This window comes from Salmo salar, chromosome ssa19, assembly GCF_905237065.1.
Source record: "Salmo salar chromosome ssa19, Ssal_v3.1, whole genome shotgun sequence".
NCBI classification, from domain to species: Eukaryota; Metazoa; Chordata; class Actinopteri; order Salmoniformes; family Salmonidae; genus Salmo; species Salmo salar.
In genome coordinates, this window is record NC_059460.1 from 18,843,297 (window position 1) to 18,855,676 (window position 12,380).

A 12,380-nucleotide genomic window follows, 5' to 3' on the forward strand; every position below is an offset into this window, starting at 1 on the left:
ATGGTTTTCTCCACTGTTCTATTATTCTAGTGAGTCTGTGATTTGAGCTGCACCAACACATTCAGTAAATGTGACCACATTGCTTTGTATATTGTTTTCCTCTGAGTATATTGAATAAAATAAATAAAATGCCTCTACAGAACCAAGTTGTCTCTGTTTTGCTCTTTCAATTGAGTTATTTTTGGTTAAAGTGCTTTGTGCCGAACTTGCCTGAGTGTCAGTCTGTGCTATCATGTTTACTCACTGTCAATTCAGACATGTTTGACTTGGCAATGACCCCAATGGAGTAGGTAAAAGCGCAAACTGATCTGGTACCAGGGTAGTTTGTTCCAATGTTGACACAATGAACATGTTAAATGTGTCCAGTAATATTCCATTGTATTCAGTCTGGTGTATGCAAAATAAACGCCACACAACTACACATTATTTGAACCCGTGCAACAAAGAACCATATGTGCCTTTTTAGATTATAGCGTATTTTGTTTGTTAGAAGGCATATAACGGTTCTTGTGACTGTTCAAGTAATCCTTTTATGTTGAAGATGGGAATATCACAAGTGGACTGCTGCCATTAGGAATCTGGCAATGCTTGCCAGTCCTCCCTGTCCCCTCTCCCCACTCATGTTTATCTCCTAGTTGTCCTGCTTTCCTTTACCCAATGATACTCTCCATTTAATATTCCAGTTTTCCTTCCCTTTACCCGGTTCCTACTCCAGATTTCTCTGCAGGACATGGAACTCTCTTAAAATCAGTAGCTCTACTGAGAAGGGCTCCAGTTAATGTCACTGAATACAAGGAGTATGGAGACGGCAAAGGCATAGTTGAAAGGAGGTAACGAGTTATATTTTACATTGAACAGAACCCACACCACATCAATGTTTCACACATGAAACCAAAGGAATTCCACGATTTGAACCTTGAGTTAGTCTAGGCTACAGTAGTGTCACTGATTCTACTCATCGCTAGATGGCGCTGTTGTCTTTCCCATGTGATTGCACACCACAAAGAACCAGGTAGGTTTGCCCAACGTAATTCTTGTACGTTTCCTTAATTTATGACGCTTGTACACTATATCAAATAATTAATCTAGCTGTCTTTGCTTTTTATACTCTGTTGCCAAACTTTGTAATAAGCATTTTCTCTCACCAGAACTGCAAGATCACTGGACCGTAGACCGCAGTGCTGAAATGAAGCAACAGCGGCTGTGAAATGTGTCATTTGGAGACTACAGGCTACTAACTGCAGTCATTTTCTTGTAAAGGTATGGATCCTTCTTGAAGATTAAGCCACTTTGGTAAAATGTCTGGCTGGCTTAATCACAGTTTTTATATATATAAAAAAATCTAAAGCCTGATGAAACCTGCCTCTGACAAGGCGGGAAGCTGATAACATCTTAGAATGGAAAAACATCGACAGTCAGTTCCTGTCAGTGACGTTATTTAGCCTAGTAGTTGTCTGAGTAGTCCTGCAGTACTTAAACTTATAGGAAAAATGTACTTTAGAATTTAAAAATACCAAACGTATAGGTAATAACTGTAGCTTTCATACAGTAGGCTTACATAAACTCAGCAAAAATAGAAATGTCCCTTTTTCTGTCTTTCAAAGATAATTCGTAAAAATCCAAATAACTTCACAGATCTTCATTGTAATGGGTTTAAACACTGTTTCCCATGCTTGTTCAATGAACAATAAACAATTAATGAACATGCAACTGTGGACGGTCGTTAAGACAGAAAACAGCTTACAGAGGGTAAGCAATTAAGGTCACAGTTATGAAAACTTAGGACACAGAAGAGGCCTTTCTACTGACTGAAAAACACCAAAAGAAAGATGCCTAGGGTCCCTGCTCATCTGCGTGAACGTGCCTTAGGCATGCTGCAAGGAGGGATGAGGACTGCAGATGTGGCCAGGGCAAGAAATTGCTATGTCCGTACTGTGAGACGCCTAAGACAGCGCTACAGGGAGACAGGACGGACAGCTGATCGTCCTCGCAGTTGCAGACCACGTGTAACAACACCTGCACAGGATTGGTACATCCGAACATGTAGGCCTGTAAGTCAGGTCCTCATCAGACATCACCGGCAACAACGTCGCCTATGGGCACAAATCCACCGTCGCTGGACCAGACAGGACTGGCAAAAAGTGCTCTTCACTCTTTGCTTGTTGTCATTGCAGGCAATCTCAACTCTGTGCGTTACAGGGAAGACATCCTCCTCATGTGGTACCCTTCCTGCAGGCTCATCCTGACATGACCCTCCAGCATGACAATGCCACCAGCCATACTGCTCATTCTGTGTGTGATTTCCTGCAAGACAGGAATGTCAGTGTTCAGCCATGGCCAGCGAAGAGCCCGGATCTCAATCCCATCGAGCACGTCTGGGACCTCTTCGATCGGAGGGTGTGGGCTAGGGCCATTCCCCCAGAAATGTCTGGGAACATGCAGGTTTCTTGGTGGAAGAGTGGGGTAACATCTCACAGCAAGAACTGGCAAATCTGGTGCAGTCCATGAGGAGGAGATGCACTGCAGTACTTAATGCAGCTGGTGGCCACACCAGATACTGACTGTTACTTTTGATTTTGACCCCCCCTTTGTTCAGGGACACATTATTCCATTTCTGTTAGTCACATGTCTGTGGAACTTGTTCAGTTTATGTCTCAGTTGTTGAATCTTGTTATGTTCATACAAATATTTACACATGTTAAGTTTGCTGAAAATAAACTCGGTTGACAGTGAGAGGACGTTTCTTTTTTTGTTGAGTTTATATGACATACATGTATGTTTTATGAAATCCTTATGTAAGGTGATGAAACTTTGTCGCGTGCCGAATACAAGAAGTGTAGACCTTACAGTGGAATGCTTACTTACAAGCCCTTAACCAACAGTGCAGTTCAAGAAAGAGTTAAGAAAATATTTACCACATAAACTAAAGTAGTAAAATAATAAACAATTAACACAATAAAATTTAAAAAAGAAGGCTATATACAGAGGGTACCTGTACCGAGACAATGTGCAGGGGTACAGATTAGTCGAGGTAATTTGTGCATGTAGGTGGGGGTGAAGTGACTATGCATAGATTATAAACAGCAAGTAGCAGCAGTGTAAAAAAAACAAATGGAGTGAGGGGCATTTGATTAATTGTTCAGAAGTCTTATGGCTTGGGGGTAGAAGATCCTTGTACAGTGTGTAAATTATAACATAGTAATTAGGCTAATCGTTTTTTTGTCCATCTGGGACCTAAAAATGTCCTACATGTCGAACACACGGATGCACTGTAGATCAGGTCTCTCATAAACCTGTGGTGAAGGCTCAAATACTCACAGTGGGTCCTGTTGGGATCAAAGTCTGCAGGCTACATTCCCAACTTGCTCAATCTTTGAATGTTTGATTAAATTAACTGAGCCGAGGCTACTAATTAACCGTGGATAGCTACCTTCTACCTTTGTAGTACGCAAGAAAGCATTAACAATTAATGGAGCCACCCAATCTTTCCCTAGACGAGACGACCTCAAACTTGATATGACACACACGTCTAAGAGAGGATGAAGACAGAGGTGTCAGAGGATGTCTGTCTTACTCTGCTCCCGTCTCGGCTGGCAGATGGAGACCCTAGGTGAGAGAGACGCGGGGGGGGGTCAGTTCTAAACTGACCTCTTGTTTCTCTCCACACAGGTGAGTGGATCACTGGCCAGAATCCCGTCTGGACTGAAGGGGTCCCAGGACATCCTCTACTTAGTCAGGTAGTCTTCAACTCACCCCCACTTATCTCCCATTCTCTATCTATTGACAGGTAAGTGCCGTCATTCCCTCACAGCCCAAACAATAGCTCTCTAGGCAGGGATCCTGTAGTCAGGCTAAAGAGAACCCAACCAGGCATCACAGACAGACAGGGGCTTGACATTGGCAGGACAAACGGCTGCAGACAGACAGAGCTCTCTGTCCCCGCTCCCCAGCGAAGTATAGTGAATTTACCTCTTTACGCTGATCCTGGGTCAGTTTTGCATTTCCCCCACTAATGGTTAAGATCACGATTGGGAGGGGGAATCTGATCCCAGATCTGTACCTAGGGGAACCTCACCCCGGGGGCCCTCAGACGACTAGCCCTATACACACCCTTGTTGTCTCTGAGTCACACCTCCAGGTGTGGACAGTTTAATGGTCAGCAACATGAAAAGCCCCAGTCTGACCAGCTCACCGACACTGATCACCTCAGCATGAAAACACACACTGTTTTGTTTTCTTACCTGTTCTCTTTTTTGATTATGCAGTCAATCTATCTACTAGGTTTTACCCCAATAGCTGGGACTGACTGGCCATCATGGGACAGATGGGGGACACGTACAGAAATAACATGGCATAGTTTGTCCTGTCCATACTCAGTGTCCTACTTTGCACCAACTGTTTGAAACTAAACAGCTTCTAGTATTATTCAGGCATATTAAAATGACTGAACAAATATTTGAGTTCATTTGATTGATTGGTTTGAGTTGATTTGAGTTAATTGTATTGATTGGTTTGAGTTGATTTTAGTTAATATGATTGATTGATTCATTAAGGCATTTTTCGTGCAAGGGAGTATGTGATCTACAGTTGAGTTTAGACACAAAGGACATTTCACTCTGAGTCAGTAGATGGCGTCAATCGACCATACAGCTGTGATACTGGCAAAATGCCTACCTGTCGTGCATGGAACATGCCATTCGTGATGAATTGATAGAGCTAGAACCTCAATGCCTATTGGATATTATTTTTGTCTGAGAATATCACACCCTCTATTTAATTTCTATGGTTTCTTAGAATTGCTTTTATTTTCGGGAAAATGGCTATTATGTCGAACAGTTGCCCCCAAAAGCCAATAGCCTACACGTAGACTAATTAACCTGAGGGAGAGCATAATTTCAGAGCACAGTAGTAATTTTATGCTTGTTATGGAAAGTTGCAAGGGCTGTGGGAAATATGTAACTAAACTACTTATTGCCACAGTTGTCATTTTTAGAGGCAGAAGAACAAGTTAGGTTTAGTTTGTTGAATAGATTTGGGTGGATGATGATGCACATCAGGGATAGGTCTGGCGCCTCTCAGGAATTACCGACAATTACCGATAATTGCTGTCAATCCAGTTATTTCTGTACGTGTCCCCTTGAGCGGAATCGCACCCCTTTACCCTTTGACACTGAGTCGATGACCATCTATCTGTAGGGCAAATAATTAGGCCTGCGCGTCTCTATGTCTGCTCTCTCTCTCTTCTCCATACTCTATGAAAATTCGTGTCCATTTAGACCCACAAGGCTAAGCTTTTAGAACTATGCGAGTAGGCCTATGACATTTAGCTACCGTCGTGAGAAGGTCGCCGTTGTTGCCCTTTTCTGGGGATTCTGCCTGAAGGGGTTTATAATTACGGGATAGAAACAGGCAAAAACTGCTGCTGCACAGTTATCCACGAGAATGTTTGATGCTATCAGTGCAAAACCTTACCTAGCTGTCATTCCATGTAGCCTGTAATCTCTTTCCTTCACAGAATTCTTAAATAACCAATACCACATTGGTGAATAATGCTTCACCTTTTTCCTGAATTATGTTTGTGTGGTTGTAATCTTTCATTATCCTAACTCAATCAATCAGCCTTTAAAGTAGGTTTTTTTCTTAATTCATTCTTTTAATTTTTCAAACCAAACATCAAACAGTCTGCATCCTAAACAATCAACACCTCAACGGATAGTGACGGTTTTGAGTTGAGCTGGTTGCTTTTGATATCGATCGGAGACCAGTGCTGCTGTGTGTTTTGCATAGAATTGTTGGAGGGTAATTGAGTGTCAGTGTCTGTCTGTCGTCTCAGTGGCGCCATATGCCTTTTTGGATTGCTAATTTCTCTAACCGCCTGTCCGCTCCGCCCATAACATCCATTCTCACAGGCAGAAGCAATCTAGATATCTCCGGGCTGGCGTAGCCTGGGGAACCTGCTCACGATGGCGTCGGCCTGACGAGGCAATGCGGATGACACTATAGCTACAGACAGACATGTACAAATCAGCTAATAGCCTAGTCTGTTTGGAAGTTCACATAGTGTTTGTTTTCATTATTAGGCTATTGAGGTAGAATGTCATCTATGGTTATAGTTTATACACGTTTCTAAGGCATTTATAGGCATATTTGATGCTGCTATTTAATCAAAAACAATGTCGCGTAGCCAACGCCACAGTCTGCAAAAGGAGTGAATCAAACTGTAACAATGTTTCTTCACTTTTACTGTAGCCTAGTCAGCACGATAGACTACATCTCACTATCAGTAAGAGGAATGATAAATTGTGACCGCCGGGTGAACCAATGGAAATGTAAAGTTCATGAAGTATGCTAATTGGGCGAGGGGTGCTCCAATGGGCGCTGGTGGGGCGGAGTTGTGTTACGTAGAGAAGTCTGGCTCGGATATTTCTTCAACTCCAGGTCCACTACCCGAACTCGACTATTGAGGTGTTGGTGCGAGAGTAGACAACATTTTATTCACATTTCGTTGTTTTCGGATTATAAACGTTATGCTTGACCATCATCGCGGATGTGTGTAAAGTCGGATTGGACAAGTAGTCACAACATTTATCCGGTTTTCTACTAAAGGAATGTTTTTTTCTTCCTCTTTTCAGAAACTAACGATACAAGTGTTCCGCATTTCCAGTAGGGCTGTTCAAGTACACCAGTCGGCGTTTAGGCTTTTTCTCATGTAGCCTAGTTTTCCTATGCAGGGAAAAGCCTTTCGTTTTTCGTGTGCTTTTCTTACGTCTTCCGGTGGATTGTGATTGTGGCAACTATTTCTTCTGTAGATTTCATGTAACCGTGTCTTCGAGCTCAGCCCTGCGGGTTTTGGTACTTGGACAAGAGTGACTAAAAAGTTAGGCTACTTGTCGTAAATGGATCGCCATTCCAGTTTCATTTCCATTTGGCTACAACTGGAACTCTGTGCCATGGCTGTTCTTCTCACTAAAGGTAAACTTTGATCCCTTAAAACATGCCTTCATGTACCCTTTGCCTTTTTCTGACCAAAGGAAAAAGTTAAAAAAGGGTGAATGCGAGAAAACAGGGTCAGAACCTCCAAAGGCCTAATCATTGCTTTCTTATCCGTTTCCATTTGCGCAACGTTGAATAAGTCAAATTATTAAACAACGCAGTTTTGTCAACAAAATGACTTTCTCTTCGCTCTCTTTAGTTTTCGAACTTTGATCTTTCCTATAATAAAGAATGATGCAAATTAAACAAAAACGTTTCCGCGCATCCAGGTGGCGTGTTTTCTATAGCTGTTTCTAAATCTCAATAACTTTTAGTTTGTTTAATCTACTATATATTCCAACACAGGACAGGTGCCATAACATTGTTATAACTAAGAAAAACGTAACTTTCTATACAGTTTGTGGTCTGTGTTTTCCCCCATGAGTTCCTATAGCAAGGCCTTAACAGACCGAATGGCCCTAATGTTTCTCATAATTCTCGCGCTAGTGCACATCAATGGGATGTGTGGTATTATGTAGCCTATAGGCAATAGGGTTTAATGTAAATACTTCAACTTGAGTCTCCAAAGTAGAAAGCAAAGCCCAGTAGCTACTACGCTACGGATGTTTGGCTCCTATATATAAAGCATTTGGCAATTACGAGACCATATTTATTAGTTTGTTGCCGTAATGCCATTATAATGTGTTTAGGGCCCTGTCAATGGTCAGCGCATGATTAATAAGATGACAGCATGTAACTGGAGACTGGAAGTAGACAAAAAACATCGTGTAACAACATACAACGGCTGTGTTTATTTGTGTGCGTCTCTGTGTGTGTTTTTGGGGGGTAGCTGTCTTGTAACAATGTTAATTAGCCTTTAACTAGTAAAGCTATGGATTTATATTGGAAATTATAACAGGTCGATACAAATAGCTTGTGCCATATTTAACTTGTTGAACTCCATAAAAATGTTTTCAGTCATTTCAAATAATCTGACTATAAGTGAAACGCTATTCGTAGCATTTGCTGAGCGTTTTTAGCACATTATTTGTTGCGAAAAAACGAATAATATCAAGGTTGTTTGGTGGAAGCTTTTGAGATGAGAAGCCGAGAGAGCTCATTGCGCCCAGCCCGTCCTGACCACACTAATTCTTGCGTGAAAGCTAAAAAAAGGAGACTCCTGGGCTGCTCTCTCACCCCCTTTTACGAGTTTCCATTTGGGTTGAAAGAAAATTGACTTTGGAAAACAAACCACTAATTATAAGATACACGGTTCCTGTTTTATAATAGGGACGGACTAAAAGGACCATTTTGCACGGAAAGGGCTTAACCTCGGCGTATGTGCTGCATTTCATTTGAACACGTCTACTTCTCAAAGTCTTTCAGGGGTTACCTTGTCATTTACATGCGTTTTGCCAATGTCAGTTCAGATCCGACTAGACAGTCTTTAAAAGACAAGTAGTCTGGTTTTCGATTAAAATGTCTAAATAGCAAGTTGAGATCATTATTTGGTTTTAAAAGTAAAGTAGATATGCTATTGGCTTATGTTATTCTTGGATATAACAGCCATGTGTGTGTGTGACTATATCAAATATCTATCTGAGAAGTTAATAACATTTCCACAAATTTGACTACGAAACGCAAGATTTCTCCCCTGTTGGAATATGTTTTGATTTCCCAAACTGCTGCCCAGTTAGAAAAGGCAGGCCTTGTACGCGGAAAAGTTTCAAAGCACAAACAATTTCATTGAGACGTTATTACTAGATAATATGTAGAATGTGTGGTCAGTTATTCTTGAAATGTTGGAGAATAGGCTACTACTTAGCCTACAACACTTCATAAACGAATCAAGTAGGCCTATGACTAACGCGTCGTATTTCTTTTCTTTTAGGAGAAATACGGTGTTACTGTGATGCCCCCCACTGCGTGGCCACGGGCTACATGTGTAAATCTGATCTAAACGCCTGTTTCACCAAGGTGCTGGACCCAATGAACACGAACTCTCCCCTCACGCACGGGTGTCTAGATCCCGTAGCGAACGCTGCCGACATATGCAGCTCTAAGAACACAAATGCCCTGAGTGAGGGTTTGTCTATGCTGGAGTGCTGTCACGACGACATGTGCAACTACAGAGGCCTTCACGACCTGGCTCACACTAGAGAATCAACAGGTAAGAAAAGAAGAGAGAATCAAAACATGAAATGGCTCTGACTGGAAACATTATGGGTATTATTTTATATTCTGTTCTATGAGGTTTCTAATGTGTGACAGACAGAGCAACCTAACTGACAATATCTAGTGTAGCCTATTCAGGTCACCTCCTCCCTGTAATATTCTGAAATAGTGTTTAAATGTACCATAGCCCTATACTGTAACTGAATCAAGCACAGAGGTTAGTTTAATGGTCTTCTGTAATGCATACACCTTTTTCTAATTCCCACCTTTACACAGCTTCAGTTAGCTTTTTTTATGGGTTGCAGCACAGCGGCAAAGAGAGGAGCGTTGGGGGCAACCGGTTTACCTTAAGAACTTGGACGCAGATCAGATATTTTTTGTTGCATGTGCACCATGCAATTTCTCCACCGAGTAGAAATGTGCCTTGTAGAATATCCTTTCACAGGCTACATGTAGGAAGGCATAAATACTAGCATCATTGAGTTATGAAAAGGTGCACATTCTTACAGAGAGGAAGGGAGAGCTCTCAAGTAGGGCTTTCTGTTATGAAAAATATTGGAGTTTAGCTAGTTTATAAGCTGAAATTCATTTATTTTGGCTCTTATTTTGGATAAGGCTCGGCGACTCATTTCATTTCCCTTCTGAAAGCAGGAGCCAAGTTTCCACTGGAAATCAGTGTACATTAGACAATAAAATAACCTACTTTTCCTCTTGTCTCCTCCTCCAGACCACAGCAGGTACCAGCCTGAGAGCAACAACCGTCACCTGGTCACACGGGTACAGGAGCTGGCCTCGGCCAAAGAGGTGTGGTTCAGGGCAGCGGTGATCGCGGTGCCCATCGCTGGAGGCCTCATCTTGGTCCTTCTCATCATGCTGGCCTTACGGATGCTCCGCAGCGAGAACAAGCGGCTGCAGGACCAGAGGCAGCAGATGCTGTCACGGCTCCACTACAGCTTCCACGGCCACCACACCAAGAAGGGGCACATGGCGAAGCTTGACCTGGAGTGTATGGTGCCCGTGACAGGACACGAAAACTGCTGCCTCACCTGTGACAAGATGAGACAGGCAGACCTGGGGAACGACAAGATACTGTCTCTGGTACACTGGGGGATGTACAGTGGGCATGGGAAACTGGAGTTTGTATGACTTACTTTTCTAAGTTTGTTTGACTTTACTTAATGTCGTCCCCGTCCCCCCCGCCCAAAAAACAGCCAAGACTGTCTCCTCTACTCGTTGGGTTTTCTCTTTTAATTATAAAAATGAATACCCCGTTTTGTCTATTTTACTTAACAGATGGGTTTTTTTCAATGGAGGAAAAAAAAGAGGACTAAACTGAACGCAAGCCTTGTGGTTTTTGCTAAAGGAGCACTTTACTTGAAAATGAAAGGCAAACCATCGAGGCTGTATTTAAACTTGAGGACAGGACTGACCGACGGACTGAGAAAGCTCTGTCAAGGCCCTGTCTGCATGTGGAATCTGGACTTTACACGGAGCGCTGAAGGATTCCAAATCTGTCTTATTTGCACATTTGTAAAAAGTAAAATAAGTTGTTTTGCTTAAAAAGAAGCTAAATAGAAGAAGACTTTTACACTGACACCAGGGTTAAACAAAAATAAATAGTTAAATAATTCAGTGTTGACTGTAGGTGTGTGCACTCCTCTGTGTACGTTTCTTGATCCAAGCCTATTGTAAAGATTTAAAATATATATATTTTTGTCTGAAAGAAAGACCCTGTCCTGTGTGTTCTTCCTTGCTGTGTGAAAGAGAGGAACAGAGAGCTGTGGCTTATGTCAGATTTCTTATCGAGCTGTTTTTTCCCCCTGGTGTGTTCGTGTGTGTACAGTACTATGGAAGAGGATGTGTAGTGAGTGAGAGGACCACACTGCCATGGTGGTGGGACGTTTCATACCCAGACGGTGGGAGTGTGGGCCGCCGTGGCGTGTGTGTGTAGTATCAGGCGGAGTGTGTTGGCCGTGTGGTGCGTGTAGGACTGACTTCACAGTGAGGCCTTGTTTCACAGTAGTACTCCACATCTGAGTCATTCTTGAACCTCCTCCAAAGGTCAGGATTTCGCCTTCAAACACATTCGGTTTCTTTCATTGCACACGCTGGATTCCTCCTGGAAGTAGTGTGGCTATTTATTTTATACTCGGTCTACTGCCAGTATAAGCCCTCCCCATTCAGCTACTCTGAATGTGTTTCAGTCAACACACTAACCCTCCTGTATCCCAGCTTGTGTTGATGAAGAGGGCTCTTTTCTTTGCCAAGCGACTAGGCCAGTGATTATGCCACAATTCACACTCTTATTATGCAGCTTAGAAATAGATCTCAAACCTGAGGTTGCGCATGCGTTTTATTAAGAGAGTTATGCATGGCTTATCAGGAGCGTTAATATGGAACCCACAGAGTTATAGCTTCAGTAATGTGAAGACTGTATTTCTCTTGTTGTTGTGTTGAAAGCCCCTTCACTTCTTTTCTCCCGTCTGTTTGGTAGGCCGCCTACTTTATTACGTGGTAATACTTCCCTGGTGGTACGTGTATCTAGCTGTAAAGCCTGTCCAGTGTGAGACATAAACATATTGCATGACCAATTTCAACCAGCTACTTTTTTTTGTTTTTGAGGTAAAACTTTGTTGGACTTTGACTGTGATAAATGATGTGGAAGAATCAATAATGGCAATGCAGGATTCTGTGTACTTGTAGTAACGTTAACATAGCAGCCTAAAAGTTGGGCCTTCAAAAGGAACATACCATGTTTTGGGAACCACGGTTCAAAAGTTCAAAGGAACTGTGTTACTCCTCTCCATGGTAACCAAGACAGAGAGAGAAGGAAAGTAAGTTGTTTATTTTAGGTCCACCTGTGTGTGTGTGTGTGTGTGTGTGTGTGTGTGTGTGTGTGTGTGTGTGTGTGTGTGTGTGTGTGTGTGTGTGTGTGTGTGTGTGTGTGTGTGTGTGTGTGTGTGTGTGTGTGTGTGTCCGTTTGCATGCGTGCGTGTCTACTGTGTGTGTGTCAGTTCCAGGCTGACTTCTTGTTTCTCTCCATTAGGCCTTAAGAAAAACACTATTACCAGGCTAACCACTTAACAGCAATCTGCCTTAGCTGGGCCTCAGCCCACGCAGACACTTAGTCTCCCCAGGACTATTACCCTGTAATAATAACAAGACCCTCTGGTTTGGACAGCTAATGTGCCCTGTGTTTTTGTTCTGCTCGCTCCCATCACCTGCTGATACCA

At 42.5% G+C, this 12,380-nt stretch overlaps 1 protein-coding gene and 1 long non-coding RNA gene across 2 annotated transcripts; both read left to right on the forward strand.

Moving 5' to 3' along the window:
• Positions 1-1,078: 1,078 nt before the first annotated feature.
• Positions 1,079-3,798, forward strand: LOC123728958 (uncharacterized). The gene is made up of 3 exons (XR_006760645.1): positions 1,079-1,260; positions 3,495-3,610; positions 3,670-3,798. It is a non-coding gene; the product is annotated as an uncharacterized lncRNA (long non-coding RNA).
• Positions 3,799-6,429: 2,631 nt separating this feature from the next.
• Positions 6,430-10,874, forward strand: LOC106578551 (BMP and activin membrane-bound inhibitor homolog). Its single transcript, XM_014157506.2, has 3 exons — positions 6,430-6,972; positions 8,864-9,142; positions 9,875-10,874. Exons 1-3 carry the CDS (start codon positions 6,897-6,899, stop codon positions 10,291-10,293), a joined length of 774 nt encoding a protein of 257 aa, XP_014012981.1. The 5' UTR covers positions 6,430-6,896; the 3' UTR covers positions 10,294-10,874.
• Positions 10,875-12,380: the final 1,506 nt, after the last annotated feature.

Bases quoted from the DNA above. Each gene is read 5' to 3' on its own strand.
- LOC106578551 (XM_014157506.2), top strand. From the start codon at position 6,897: ATGGATCGCCATTCCAGTTTCATTTCCATTTGGCTACAACTGGAACTC. The intron at 6,973-8,863 runs GTAAACTTTGAT...CTTTTCTTTTAG, and splicing joins GGCTGTTCTTCTCACTAAAG to GAGAAATACGGTGTTACTGT. The intron at 9,143-9,874 runs GTAAGAAAAGAA...CTCCTCCTCCAG, and splicing joins TCACACTAGAGAATCAACAG to ACCACAGCAGGTACCAGCCT.